General features: G+C 49.4%; 11 protein-coding genes across 11 annotated transcripts; 6 read left to right on the top strand and 5 right to left on the bottom strand.

Moving 5' to 3' along the window:
* Window positions 1-176: 176 nt before the first annotated feature.
* On the bottom strand, window positions 177-6,878 carry OGAPHI_003277 (uncharacterized protein; the record flags this gene model as incomplete). The annotated part of the gene is made up of 1 exon (XM_046204238.1): window positions 177-6,878. One exon carries the CDS (start codon window positions 6,876-6,878, stop codon window positions 177-179), a length of 6,702 nt encoding a protein of 2,233 aa, XP_046061784.1.
* OGAPHI_003278 (uncharacterized protein) lies at window positions 628-6,776 on the top strand (the record flags this gene model as incomplete). The annotated part of the gene is made up of 7 exons (XM_046204240.1): window positions 628-809; window positions 1,013-1,754; window positions 1,893-2,650; window positions 2,852-3,416; window positions 3,492-5,353; window positions 5,492-5,898; window positions 5,989-6,776. The coding sequence occupies 7 exons, from the start codon at window positions 628-630 to the stop codon at window positions 6,774-6,776; spliced, it is 5,304 nt and encodes a 1,767-aa protein (XP_046061785.1).
* Window positions 6,879-7,639: 761 nt separating the features above from the next.
* On the bottom strand, window positions 7,640-8,221 carry OGAPHI_003275 (uncharacterized protein; the record flags this gene model as incomplete). The annotated part of the gene is made up of 1 exon (XM_046204236.1): window positions 7,640-8,221. The coding sequence occupies one exon, from the start codon at window positions 8,219-8,221 to the stop codon at window positions 7,640-7,642; it is 582 nt and encodes a 193-aa protein (XP_046061782.1).
* On the top strand, window positions 7,675-8,207 carry OGAPHI_003276 (uncharacterized protein; the record flags this gene model as incomplete). The annotated part of the gene is made up of 2 exons (XM_046204237.1): window positions 7,675-7,759; window positions 7,840-8,207. The coding sequence occupies 2 exons, from the start codon at window positions 7,675-7,677 to the stop codon at window positions 8,205-8,207; spliced, it is 453 nt and encodes a 150-aa protein (XP_046061783.1).
* Window positions 8,222-8,370: 149 nt separating the features above from the next.
* On the top strand, window positions 8,371-10,342 carry OGAPHI_003274 (uncharacterized protein; the record flags this gene model as incomplete). The annotated part of the gene is made up of 4 exons (XM_046204235.1): window positions 8,371-8,795; window positions 9,279-9,744; window positions 9,869-10,020; window positions 10,084-10,342. The coding sequence occupies 4 exons, from the start codon at window positions 8,371-8,373 to the stop codon at window positions 10,340-10,342; spliced, it is 1,302 nt and encodes a 433-aa protein (XP_046061781.1).
* On the bottom strand, window positions 8,824-10,563 carry OGAPHI_003273 (uncharacterized protein; the record flags this gene model as incomplete). The annotated part of the gene is made up of 1 exon (XM_046204234.1): window positions 8,824-10,563. The coding sequence occupies one exon, from the start codon at window positions 10,561-10,563 to the stop codon at window positions 8,824-8,826; it is 1,740 nt and encodes a 579-aa protein (XP_046061780.1).
* On the top strand, window positions 10,382-10,585 carry OGAPHI_003272 (uncharacterized protein; the record flags this gene model as incomplete). The annotated part of the gene is made up of 1 exon (XM_046204233.1): window positions 10,382-10,585. The coding sequence occupies one exon, from the start codon at window positions 10,382-10,384 to the stop codon at window positions 10,583-10,585; it is 204 nt and encodes a 67-aa protein (XP_046061779.1).
* Window positions 10,586-10,678: 93 nt separating this feature from the next.
* OGAPHI_003271 (uncharacterized protein) lies at window positions 10,679-11,776 on the bottom strand (the record flags this gene model as incomplete). The annotated part of the gene is made up of 1 exon (XM_046204232.1): window positions 10,679-11,776. One exon carries the CDS (start codon window positions 11,774-11,776, stop codon window positions 10,679-10,681), a length of 1,098 nt encoding a protein of 365 aa, XP_046061778.1.
* Window positions 11,777-11,795: 19 nt separating this feature from the next.
* On the top strand, window positions 11,796-12,329 carry OGAPHI_003270 (uncharacterized protein; the record flags this gene model as incomplete). The annotated part of the gene is made up of 1 exon (XM_046204231.1): window positions 11,796-12,329. One exon carries the CDS (start codon window positions 11,796-11,798, stop codon window positions 12,327-12,329), a length of 534 nt encoding a protein of 177 aa, XP_046061777.1.
* OGAPHI_003269 (uncharacterized protein) lies at window positions 12,041-13,411 on the bottom strand (the record flags this gene model as incomplete). Its single annotated transcript, XM_046204230.1, has 3 exons — window positions 12,041-12,325; window positions 12,404-12,984; window positions 13,048-13,411. The coding sequence occupies 3 exons, from the start codon at window positions 13,409-13,411 to the stop codon at window positions 12,041-12,043; spliced, it is 1,230 nt and encodes a 409-aa protein (XP_046061776.1).
* OGAPHI_003268 (uncharacterized protein) lies at window positions 12,521-13,450 on the top strand (the record flags this gene model as incomplete). Its single annotated transcript, XM_046204229.1, has 1 exon — window positions 12,521-13,450. The coding sequence occupies one exon, from the start codon at window positions 12,521-12,523 to the stop codon at window positions 13,448-13,450; it is 930 nt and encodes a 309-aa protein (XP_046061775.1).
* Window positions 13,451-13,458: the final 8 nt, after the last annotated feature.

Genomic DNA, 13,458 nt, shown 5'->3' with positions numbered 1-13,458 from the left:
CCACAGTCGCGCAATATGGTTGGAGGACCCAAGATTTTAGCGTTATATCGCCTCTTTGGCCAAGTGGTAAGGCGTCGCACTCGTAATGCGAAGATCACCGGTTCAAATCCGGTAGGAGGCATTTATTTTTTTTGAATCTTAATTCTTCACTAAAATGGTTCATCTATATTACTTACTTAAAAATCAATACCAATCACCATGGCCAACAATGCCATTCTCACAAATAGCCCGTACCGCATCTGTCTGAAGTAGGCGGCTCTCTGGTCAAAGTCAACCTCCTCCTTGATCTCATTGACTCTTGGAAGCGGATGCATCACACACATGTGCTGTTTAGCATGTGACAGAATCCGGTTATCGACAATGTAAGAGTCCTTCAACCGCTCGTATTGCGCCTTATCGGCGAATCTCTCCTGTTGCACTCTGGTGCAGTACAGAACGTCCGACTTGGCAATTATTTCCTTGGACAACTCCACAGACTCGCCAACAAGCATGCCTGCGTCAACAAGCTGTCTCTTCAAGTTCTCTGGAAGTCTCAGCTCTGGTGGGGAAACGAGCTGGATTCTCACTTGGTAGTGTTGCAACAGCTTGCACAACGAGTGCACTGGTCTTCCGTACTTCAAGTCTCCCATGAAGGTGACAGTGATTCCGTTGACGGTTCCCAGCTCCTCTCTGATGGTGAACAGGTCCAAGAAAGCCTGGGTAGGGTGCTCTCTGGATCCGTTACCGCCGTTGATGATCGGAACAGGAGAGTACTTGGCTGCGATGTCGGCGCTCTCCTCGGAGGGATGTCTCAGGACAATGGCGTCCGAGTAGCAGGCCATGGTTCTGATGGTGTCCTGCAGAGTTTCTCCCTTCTTGACGGAAGAGCCTTGCTCCGAAATGGTCACCACACGGCCTCCCAATCTCTGCATAGCAGCGTTGAACGATGAGGAAGTTCTGGTCGATGGCTCGAAGAAAGCTGTGGTCAAAACACGGCCCTTCAAAACGTCCAAAACACCTTCTCTCTCAACAGCAAGTCTCATCTCCTGGGCAACAGCGAAAAGAGCATGCAAGTGGTATCTGGAAACCTGGTTCACAGAAAGCAGCGAGTTTCTCAGGAACGGATTGTCGCCCTTGATGTAGGAGATGATGGCATTTGGAAGAGAGAGTTCTCTTGGTGGCATCGACGAAACAAGATCGGCTCCCGTAGGAGTGTCCTGAGAGTCGGCAATGGCACTGGAGTCCTTCAAAGAATCGATCAAAGTGGCTCTTCTAGCACCGTCAAACGAGAATCTCGAGGTTCTTCTGGTGGTGATAGGAGATGGAGCCAATTGTGCCTCTTGGGCAGAAGGAGTAGCGGTCAAGGCAGAAGGATGTTGAACAAAGAATGCATTCTCTCTGCCCAAAGCCTCGGCAACAACAAACTCACCTTCCAAACAGACAGTCTGGCCGTTCATGTGAACTCTCTCAACAGCACCCTTGAGCTGGTTAGGTGCGAATGGAGACCATTGTTGTTTGGTATTCTTCAACGACGAAGTGGCTCTGTCAACGTTAATCTCAATAACAGACTCGTTGTCTCTCAAATTGAAGATCTTGATTGGGTTGTCGTGCAACTTGGCAACAATGTCGTCAAAGGTCAGTTTGTTCTCGGCAACAGCAGAAATCAACAATGGAAGAGTGTCGGAAATACCAGCACCTGGGACGGCTGGCTTTCCAACAAACTTGGCAAGCAGGGATGGGACCTGGCCAATGGAGAAACAGTCAATCGACTCAATGTTGTCCCATAGAGCCTTTTGGTCTTCCTTGGTTGGCAAGAAAGTGGCTCCTGGGTATTCCTCTTGGGAAAGGAACAAAGTGTAGACAGAAACATCGCAGGTGACTTGTAATCCCTTGCTCTTGGACATGGTGATCAGAGCAAGATCGTCCTTGCTGGTAACGCCGGTGACGTGGATTTGACGGCTGTAAAGAGAGGCCAAAAGCAACACAGATGCAAGATCGGTGGTTTTGGTGTCGGTGACAATTGGCTTCCGTTCTGGCCACACTCCGAAATGGGCAGAAGTGGAAGCAAGCTTGTTCTTCAGGAATTCTTCGGAGCGAACAAGCAGAGAAGATGTCAGCGACGAAACGTGTTGAATTTGGGTTGGGTTGGATTCAGTGGCTGCAACACCGAAAGAGAAGTCGGTGTAGGTGGAGCCCTGGGAAAGTTCGTGAGCTCTGGTCAAAGTTCTGGCGTCGACAATAAAGGAGCCAGATTCGGTGACTGGAGAGATGGAGGTGAAGGTGAAACCAGCAGCAAGAGCAGCCTTGGTGACAGCCTCAACATCAGAGGCAGCGGTCTCGGTCTCAAAAGTTGGGACATAAGTAGAGATAGAAACCAAACCAGGCAACTCGATGGTCTTGTGAGAAGTCTGAGAGTCGATGTTGGCGGCCTCCAAGCTGATGTTTCTGGCAATAGCCTCGATCAACAACTTGGCACACTTGACGTTGGTAACCAATGGAACAGCGTAATCAACGGCCATTCTTCTGGTTCTGTAACCTTTAGAAACGTAAGATGCTGGTCTTCTGAATCTGTTGGAAGAAGGCAAGTTGATGTACAAGTCAATCAAGTTGTTTGCCAGATGCTGGGTGAGCGAGTACTCGGCCTTTTGCTGGTCGTCTTCTCTATCAGTGAGTAACTCCAAGTACTTCACAGGAACTCCGTGTTCCTGAATAAAGTCAGCAGTACCCGAAGTAGCAAAAAGAGAGTAGCCAAGCTCGTGCAATTTCTTGATGGCTGGAAGAAGCTCCTGCTTTTCCTTGAAAGAACCAATGGACAACAAAATGTTCTTCTTTGGAAGCTGGAATCCGGTGGAGATTAAAGATTTCAAGTAAGCCTCGTACTTGTTGTGTCCGAAACATGCAACCTCACCGGTGGAAGCCATTTCAACACCCAAAACTGGATCGGCACCAGAAAGTCTGGAAAAGGAGAACTGTGGAACCTTCACGGCACAGTAGTCATCTGGGAGTTTCTCACCTGGGTATGGGGTGAGTGGAAGGTCCATGATGGCCTTGGTGGCCATCTCAATCATGTCAGTTCCAACAACCTTGGAGTTGAATGGGAAAGATCTGGAAGCTCTCACGTTACACTCGATAACCTTGATCTCGTTGTTCTTGGCAATGAACTGGATGTTGAATGGTCCTGTAACATCCAATGCCTTACCAATCTTGGAAGTGGCCTCAACAATTCTGCTGACGGTCTCCTTGTCCAAGTCCTGTGGAGGAACAATCAAAGTGGCATCACCAGAGTGGACACCGGCGTTCTCAACGTGCTCGGCAACAACGTGCATAATAAGCTTACCGTCCTTAGCAACGGCATCCATTTCAATCTCCTTGGCGTTTTCAATATACTTGGTCAAAACGACTGGGTAATCTGGAGAAACCTCAACGGCTTGCGACAAGTAGGAAGCAAGATCCGCTTTGGAGTAGACAGTATTCATAGCAGCACCAGATAAAACGTAGGATGGTCTAACCAGAACTGGGTAAGTCACCTTCTCGGCAAACTCTTCGGCCTCTTGGATAGAGGTCAGTTCCTTCCAGGCAGGTTGGTCAACACCAATCTTGTCAAGCATTCTGGAGAACTTGTATCTGTTCTCGGCAGAATCGATCATCTCTGGAGAAGTACCCAAAATCTTGACGTTCTGTCTGTACAATGGCAAAGCAATGTTGTTCGAAGTTTGACCACCCATAGAAATGATGATACCAGAAGACTTCTCGAGCTCGTAGATATCCAAGACTCTCTCGAGGTTAATTGTCTCAAAGTACAATCTGTCGGCCTCGTCGTAATCGGTAGAAACAGTTTCTGGGTTGTAGTTGACCATGATCGTCTTGAGTCCCTGTTCTCTCAACGTTCTGATGGCTCTAACTGCACACCAGTCGAACTCGACAGAAGATCCAATTCTGTAGACACCAGATCCCAAAACCATCACACCGTTATCGTTGAACTCGACGTCGCTGGAGTCTGCGTTGTATGTAATGTACAAGTAGTTTGTGTAAGCAGGGAACTCAGCAGCGACGGTATCAATTTGTTTGACAAATGGAACGATGCCAAACTCTTTTCTGACTCTTCTAATGGCAACCTCGTTGGAGTTGAGGAACTTGGCAATTTGTCTGTCTTCGAAACCAAGTTGCTTGGCCTCCTTCAAGATCGATCTTGGCAACTTCTCCTTGACACCGTAAGAAGCGATCTTGTCGGCATACTTGACCAAACCTTCCAATTTGTTCAAGAACCATCTGTCAATGTTGGTGAGCTTGTGGATCTTGTCGACGGTATATCCCTCAGACATGGCGTTGGCAATGGCGAACAAACGCTGGTCAGAAGGAGTTTGCAACTCAGAATCGATATCAATGGACATAAGAGCCTCTGTTTTGCTGAAACCGATGTTGTGGTAGTCTGTAGATCTGATGGCCTTCTGAATGGCCTCTTCGAAAGTTCTACCAATGCTCATGACCTCACCAACAGACTTCATCGAGGAAGAAAGCAAAGTGGAAACTCTGGTGAACTTCTTCAGATCCCATCTTGGGATCTTGACCACACAGTAGTCCAAAGATGGCTCGAAACAAGCACATGTGACCTTGGTAACGGAGTTCTTGATCTCGTTCAATGGGATGTTCAAACCAAGCTTGGCAGCAGTGTAAGCAAGCGGGTAACCAGTAGCCTTCGAAGCCAAAGCAGAAGATCTGGACAATCTGGCATTGACCTCAATAATGCAGTATTCCTTGGAATGTGGGTTCAGAGCGTACTGAATGTTACACTCACCAACAACACCCAAATGTCTAATCACATTGACAGCAGTAGTTCTCAACATGTTGTAATCTTCGTCGGAAAGAGTCTGGGAAGGAGCAACCACAATGGAATCACCGGTGTGGATACCCAGTGGATCAAAGTTCTCCATGTTACAGACAGTGATACAGTTGTCGAAAGCATCACGAACAACCTCGTATTCAACTTCTTTCCATCCCTTCATGGACTTCTCGACCAAGACCTGAGGAGAAGCAGCGAAGGCCTTTTGACAGAGCTCGACCAATTCCTTCTCGTTATCAGCGAAACCGGATCCAAGACCACCCAAAGCGTAAGCCGCACGGACAATGACTGGGAAGCCAATTTCCTTGACGGCTGCCAAAGCCTCTTCCATGGAGGAAGCGGTCTGGGATTTGGCACACTTCTCGCCAATTTCGTCCATAGCTCTAGCGAACAGTTCTCTATCTTCGGTGGTGATCACGGTATCGATCTGGGTACCAAGGACCTTAACACCCAGAGATTCGAATTCGTCCTTCAATTGGATACCAACGTTCAAAGCGGTCTGACCACCAAAAGTGCAGTAGATTGCATCCGGGCGTTCGTGTTTGATCACCTTTCTCACAAACTCAGGAGTGACAGGCAAAAAGTAAACCTTGTCTGCAAGACCCTTGGATGTCTGAATGGTGGCGATGTTTGGGTTAATTAAAATGGTGTAGATTCCTTCTTCTTTTAAAGCCTTGATAGCTTGGGAACCGGAGTAATCGAACTCACCAGCCTGTCCAATAGACAGTCCACCGGAACCAAGAACCAGCACTTTCTTGGCGTTGACGCGTGGATGCAGAGATCTGTTCTCCTCGATGTTTCCGTCTGGGAATTGGACAGCCTTGAGCTGTTTGGTGATCTTGTAGTCGACAACGGCCTGGATAAAGGTGTCGAACAGGAACTCGGTGTCTCTTGGACCTGGTGTAGATTCTGGGTGGAATTGAACAGAGAAGAACGGCTTCTCGGTGTGGTAAATACCTTCGTTAGAACCGTCGTTGGAGTTGACAAACAGTTCTTTCCATCCAGCACTCAAAGTATCGACGTCGACGGCGTAACCGTGGTTCTGGGAGGTGATGTAACATCTACCGGAGATGGTGGATGTACATGGGATGTTGTGACCTCTGTTACCGTATTTTAGTTTCAGAGTTGAAGCACCAGAGGCTCTGGCCAACAGTTGGTGACCCAAACAGATACCAAAGATTGGAGCCTTTGGGTTCTCGAGGGCAGTTTGCAATTTCTCAACAACGTTTTGCATGACAGAAGGATCTCCAGGACCATTGGAGATGAACAAACCGTCATATTCTTCTTTGGTGAAATCGTGATCCCATGGAACAACCTTCAAGGAAACTCCGCGGTTGACGAAACACCTGATCTGGTTGTACTTCATACCAACATCAACAGCAACGATCTTGATGACTTTTCCGTCTGGACCAAGCTTGGCAAGGTGCTCAGGAGGATTGTACACGACAGGCTCCTTGGTAGACACCTGGGCAACCAAGTTTTGGGCATTAGGGTCGACCCACTCAGGAACATCGAAGTTGGACTTCCAAGAACTGACTTGCAAGCACTCATCAACGCTGGTTCCCTTCTTTTGCAAACAAAGTCTACCCAAAGTGGAACCGTCCTGTCTCAACTTCTTGGTCAAAGCTCTGGTATCGACACCGTAGACTGCAGGAATTCCCTCAGACTTGAGCCATTGTCCCAAAGACGACTTGGCAAGATAATGAGAGTACTCCTCGGTGTAATGAGCAACAACCAAACCAGCAACATGGATCTTGTTGGACTCAAAGTATTTAGGAAGAGACTTAACCACCTCATCCATCAGATTACGGTCTGGAACACCGTAGTTACCCACCAATGGATACGTGATCACCAGAATCTGTCCCTGATACGATGGATCAGTGATGGATTCAGGATAACCCACCATACCGGTCTGAAAAACAAGCTCACCAGCAACAGCCTTCTCAGCACCAAATGAGTATCCCTGCAACACAACACCGTCCTGTGTCTCCAACGTCACAAGAGTATCTCCCGTGCTCTCCATTGGAGGAGAGATCGGATTAGAAAACTTCACAGACATTGTGTAAAAAAAAAAAATTTCTTAGAGGTTAAAATCTGTTTGGGTCTTGTTTTACGAGAGGGCTACAACTAGCTAGTCCTCTCCTTAACTCACGTACTTTTGATCCTTTTTCAAGCTCAGTAGCCAATACTAGTTCGGAGTAATATAATGGCAGCAATCAAATTCCAGAATGGGTTTGAAGGAGCTGAAAGAAGGTCTTTGTCTATGAGAAGGAGAAGAAGAAGGAAAAAAGAAGAACCTGAGTAAAAAATATATTAAATGAATAAAAAAAATTTTCAGAAAAAGAAATAGGTCGTGCGACGGCTATTGATGCGAGATGGGTGATGTGGGGTCGAAGCAGCTTTGTTGAAAGCGCTTGGTGATTGACAAGATGCTCGAACACTGACGAGGGCCAATGCGTGTACCATGTTGCGCCAAAGACGCAAAACAATAGGAAAAAAGATAATTATTTTGGCGGAAAAAATTATGGACGAGTTGGGAGTCGAACCCAAGACCTTTCGCATGCTAAGCGAACGCGCTACCAACTACGCCACACGCCCAAGAATTACCGGTTTGTCGGCTGTTATTTTTATTACTTGTAATAAAAAAAGCTCGAAATTTTGGCAAAAAAAAGATTACCGATTCCGATACCGGGAGTCGAACCCGGGTCTGCCCGGTGAAAGCGGACCATGATAGCCGTTACACTATATCGGATAATCCTATCTGAAAAGACACACGGTTCTTTTACATGCAAAGTGCAACCTGAATTAAGATATTAACAGTCAGATAGACGACGGAGAGCTAGGTCTCTGTGGCAATGGCGGGGCTGACGGTGGGGGAGCGTAGATCGGATGCACAGGTGTGGGCACGGGTGGCCGGTTGTACTGCTGCTGAGGCTGGAGGTACATCTGCGGTTGCACTGGTGGGGGGATCTGCGGTCTTTGGTACCTCGCGGCCTGTGGGCGCTGATTGGGCCGAGGAGGTCTTGTTGGTGGCCGTTCTGGAGTCGGTGGTGGGATGTCCATGTCTGCGAACGGGGGTCTGCTAACGACAGGGGCCACAGCAGACGACATTTCCGAGTATTCTGGCGGGTCTGTTTCCGGTCTTTCGTCGTTGATCGACAATGGGTCGATGGCCTGGTTATTTGGGATGCTGAGTTCGCCTGGGGAGGGCTGTTCGGTGTATTTTGGCGACGGAGGGAGGCTTGCGATCACCTCCTCTTCGGTTGCCAGGGTGTTGAGAGACAAGCTGGACGCGGAGGGCCGTGCTGGGAGACTCGGAGGAGCCCCTGTCTGGGTGGCGGGCACGATGTTGATGCTGGGTACGCTGTGGGAGGACTGGTTGGGGTAATTAGGTTGAGACATGAAATTTAACTAAGCAGATCGGCCACCTTTACACGGCGAAAAGAGGCGCAAAAAAATAATTTGAGCTAAGTCGCGAGCGGAAACGGAAACCCAGGTCGGGTCGATTTTATAACTCAAACCGGTCTTTGAAAAAGTTGAACAATTTTTTCATGTTTGGACTGGCAAGAACGACACAGAAGTCCGGCATCAATTTGCAGTTTGTGCGAACGAAGCGGATCCGCTCCGGGCTGGACCCCGTCGCACAGAGAGTTGCAACGCAGCTGTCGGTGACGTCGGCGACGAGAAAAATGCCAAAGATGCTCAAGTTATGTCACGAGGACTATGTGAAGCACGTTACAGTTATGAGAGCATGGAACGTGTTGCAGAGAGAAAAGAAACAGGCCGCCCAGAACCAGCTCAAGCAGCAGTACGAGGCCATCAAGGAGGCCAACGAGGACCTCAAACACCTGAGTCCAAAGCTTTTTGAGGCCGCTAACGAATCTGAGATCGGAAAACGGTTCCCGCTGGAAATGCGCGTTCCAACGGACCATCCAAGTCGGACTGGATGGTTCTACGACTACACCCCACGCCAATTGTAAATAGAGAATATATTTGACAAAAGATCACCAGACTCTTTGTAAAACGTTGCCCAGCTTTGGTCTGTCTGGGTTTGGAAGAATAAACCAAATAGCAGTGGTGCAGGCCAGCAGGGCCAGGATAATCGGCATGCACACGAAGGCGCCCGCGTACTGGGAGATCAGACCGACCAGGAACGGGAACAAGGCGCCGCCCGAGGATCCAAAGGCCGTCATGATGGTGAGAGAGATAACCTGGATTTTCCGGGGCAGGATTCTCACAGCAATGGTAATCATTAGTGGGTAGATTGGTCCGATGAAAACACCGGCAAACGAGACAAACACGGCCTCGACGATCAGAGTGGGGATGACCCAGGCCAGGATGGTGGTGGCCATGGCGCCAACCATGAGCAAAAAGACACCTCTTTTAGCTCCAATGTATTTGTGGATAAAAGTTGTGAGGAATAACCGACCGATGGTGAGACCACCCCAAAATCCGGAAGACACATAACCCATGCTCGAAACGCTTCCATCACGGTAGTCTTCCAAGAAAGTGACGATCCAGCCTCCCATGGACACCTCTGCTCCCTGGTAGAACAGCACATACAGGGCCAGGAGCCAGGTTCTCCAGTTTTTCAAAGACAGACTCAGCAAACTGGCCTCCTTCGTTTCGGTAGCATGTTCCTGCTGTCTCAGGGTTTCGGTGAAACCCAAGGTTTCTTCCAGCATGGTAAACTTTCCATCGTCGTCAACCGGATCAGCGGACGCGGAAGATTCTTGTTTTGGCTCCCAGTTGTCCCAAGGCTTGAGGTCGTCGTCTGCTCCTCCAAAGGAGAACCACAGGTTCCAGAAGTTGAACATGGACATTCCCAGGAGGATGAGGTAATAGAAGTGCCATTTGACGCCTCTATCGATCATTCCCGTGGCAATCAATGGGCCAATACAGGCTCCCAGACCGTAACCACCGTGGTAGTAGCCGAGATATTGTGAGGATTTGTTGAACTTGGACAGGAAGATGTTTTGCTGTGACAGGCACGTTGCGAGTCCGAGGCCGCCAAAGAAAAAGCCAACAACAACAAGAGGGAACTTGTAGCCCGGACTGACACAGGCGTACATTGCCACGAGAGCGAGACAGCCACCAGCGGTCATTTTCCGTTTGCCCAGCAGGGGCTCCATGTTTGGACAGATCAGCGCAATGAGAATGAACCCGACCGCATTTGCCAGCCAGATCAACGAGACCACTGCGTAGCTGATGTTGTAGTATTTTTCGATCGTTGGCAACAAAGCCCCTGGTGCTGCGTCCGATAGGCCGGCTGAAGTGGCCCAAAGAACCACGGAAATGAGTCTCCACCGGTTCTTTGGTGGGTTGACCAGGGTCATGCCGCCCTCGACTCTATGTTTGGCGCCCGAACCGGAGTTCGACTCGCCCGTGAAGCTGGAGGAAGGCTGCTGTGCAGGAGGAATCGGCATGGTTTTGGTGGAGGGCAGCAGCTCCTTTGTAGAGGCCAGATCGAAGTACGAGGTGTTCTGGTGCTGGTCAAAGTATGCATTGTTGCCCAGCTCGTAGCCTGGCGTGGTAGGCAGCGACTCGGGAACAAGAGGAAGAATGTTGGCCGAGTCTGATAATGGGGCAACACTGTTGGTGGGAATGGAGGTGGAGGTTCTCCTGTGGACGCCAGAGCTGCCCGTCTGGCCAACAGACTTGGCAGAGGATGCCAAGTCGCTCAACTCAGTCACATCAAGGTCCTTGCGCTCGAACGTTTGTGTTGCTGAAGAAGAAGGATTCATTAAAGAGAGAAAAATTGATTAGAAATCTATAAATTTCTGCGGACCATTTCCAAATCGGGCTATGTTCCGAAATCTGGGGAAACGGCTCCTTTAGAAAAATTGAGGCAACTCCGCCCTATAGGTCGATTAGATTAGTTGGTTGGTTTGGCGTGACCGGGTCGCTCTCCACAACGGTCGGGGTGGGCTCGGAAACAAACTCGTCAAACTCCGAATCGGTGTCTGTTTCCGGCTCGCTTGGCGTTTCTCGGATAGGTCCCTCGATCACATGATCGAGACCCTCCTGATTTTCTTCTTCTTGGAAGTTGGGCTCCCACTCCATGTCGTTCCCGATCTCGCCGTAATCCACCTCCTTCTCTTCGTCGTCGCTGTCCTCTCTGCGTTTCAGCTTCTCCTTGATCTCCTTGATCATATCCCCCGCGTCCTCTCCACCATCCGTGGGCTGCGCAACCTTGTCGTGGGATAAACTGTCGGCCGAAATTTTGCTCTTTTCGCCAAAAATACGGCCAAAAAACGTCTTCTCCTTCCGTTGCGGCACATCCACCACCTGGTACTTGCGGGCCTCCTGCTCCTTGCGCTGTTGTTCTTCGAATATTCGCCGCTCCCGCTCGCGTCGCTCTGCGTCCAGCTTCTTGCGCTGCTGCCGCTGAACCTCGAGCCGGTCGTCAATGATCTTGCGGCTCCGCGAAGCGGCAACCCGCAACAGCTTGTTGTTGATCTGGTGCGTCTTCTTCGCCGGCGTGGCCGTCTCCCTGGTGCTCGACCAGCTGAACAGGTTCGTCACGCCTGTCTCGGCGGCCACGCGCTTCTCCACGCTCGTCCAGTGCTGCGCGGTCGTTTGCAGCTTGCGGTGTATTTCTGTGTCCTTGTAGGCCACGCGCGTTCGGTACGTTTTCTGCTGTTGCTGTGTGTTCCATTGGCGTTTCTTCGAAACCAACGCCAAGTACCTGTCTGTCCAGTCTCCACTGAACTCCAACACCTTGTCATCGGCCTTGTTGCGTTCCCCCACCTGTCGCAACACCCCAAAGTCGATCTCGGGTCGGTCGTACTGCACCTCTTCGAAATCCCCAAAATCCATCGACGACTCCTCGTCACTTGTATGCTCGCTCACCGTCTGCTCCAAGGAAACAGCATCGTCCCGTACCGTTTCCCCCACTGTTCCCCCCACAATTGACGCATCAGCCACCTCTTCCCAGGGGTTTTCAGTAAAATCCATACGTAATTTTTTTTTCTCCATGTTCAAAATCTACTCGTTCCCCCAGTTCCCTGAAACTCAAGTCTTTGCGGCCTACTTCTCAAACGTCTCTAACCAGGAATCCATCAAAAACAGCCTTCTAGCCGCAGACCCAAACTACAACTACGCATTTGTCAACGGCGACTATCTCGTTTCCCAAGAACAAATCCTTTCTGCAGTGTATAAAGCCCTTCTTGACGACTCTTTCAACCGCAAAAAGTCCAAATCCATCAACTCTGAAATCATCTACAACTTATCTCCCTTGAAAAACATCCTCGAGTGTTTGAAAACGTTTGGAGTCTCTGAAAGTCCACATCTTTTGGCTATTAAACTTATTAACAAAAAAGACGATCCCTTGTTGATCCAACAGAACCTCCAATCTATTGTCAAAGGAACACCATTGGACATTTCAGATAAACTTCTACAGGAGAACTCCGACTTGACAAAGATCCACAAACTGTTCAACACCCAAGACTCCGATTTCCAAAGTCTCTCTAGAACTCTAGCCACAAACACACAGCTGAAAAACCTCTAATGTTGGCGATCCGCTACCTTGTTCGCGTGCTATTCCCGCCAGGCGTGTTTTGTTGGCTGCTGTATATCCAATACGCGTTCTGCTACGTCATTTGCAAACAGGGAATCTGGAACTCTGGCCATAAATCCACAGCTGTTGGTCTCATAGTTGGCGAAGTGGTTATTGTTTCTGCTCTGCTGGCCTCGTGGAAAATGATCTTCCTCAAAGGCCCCGGCTCTATCTCTGTGAAGGTGCCGCCTTATAACTTGAACAAATACTATTCCAATGGACAGCTGTATCTGCAGAATAAACTCGACCCCAAAGAGCCAGAGTCGATCCCAGACCCGGATTTTATTGATCCTCCACAGCTGTTTTTGTGCAACTCGGTTGGTTTGCCTTTCTGGTGCTCCAACTGCCGCTCCATCAAAACCCAGCGGGCTCATCACTCGTCCAAACTCGGCCATTGCATCCCCAAGTTCGACCACTACTGTCTGTACATTGGCACCATCATTGCCCAGAACAACTTCACGTGGTTTCTGTGCTTTGTGATGTGTTTTGAGGTGCTCTTCATCTACATCTACGTGGCCACGTTTGCAAACTCCAGATCTGTGCTCAACTATGGCTCCGAAAACACTCTCCATCCAGCTGCCATCATCATGGTTGCATGCAACGGGTTCTTCTCGTTGATGTTGCTAGCGCTCAACTTCTCGTTTGCGCGCGTGTTCAAGTTCAATGAGACCAGCGTCGACTTTCTCCAGATCGGAAAGGCCAAACAGTACAGGTTCAAGCTGTACTCGAAAAGAAAATCCTTGAGAGACTTCCTTTTCCCTACAAAACTTAATAGAGACCAGACATACGCCCAGTTCATCAACACCCAGCGGTACGTCAACGTCGAACACCCAGACCAGCTCAACATCCGAGTCGTGCTGCCGCTTCCGGAGAACCAGCACCCGTTCAATAAAGGACGATGGGAGAACTTTATTGACTGGTTCCGGAAATACGACTTCCAAACCGCCGAGGAGGTTGTTGTGCACGAAGAAACGACGTTCTCCAACACATTCAAGAGCTGGGTGTTCCAGCAGGTCAAAGCGGGCGAGGGCCATATTTTTGGATCCGCAGATATTACACCGGTTACTGTGTGAAGTTCATA

The sequence above is a fragment of the Ogataea philodendri genome, assembly GCF_020536065.1.
Source record: "Ogataea philodendri strain CBS6075 chromosome Unknown scaffold16, whole genome shotgun sequence".
In the NCBI taxonomy this organism is placed as follows: domain Eukaryota; kingdom Fungi; phylum Ascomycota; class Pichiomycetes; order Pichiales; family Pichiaceae; genus Ogataea; species Ogataea philodendri.
Note: the sequence above shows the minus strand (reverse complement) of the source record. Positions and strands in the feature narration are given on the sequence as shown.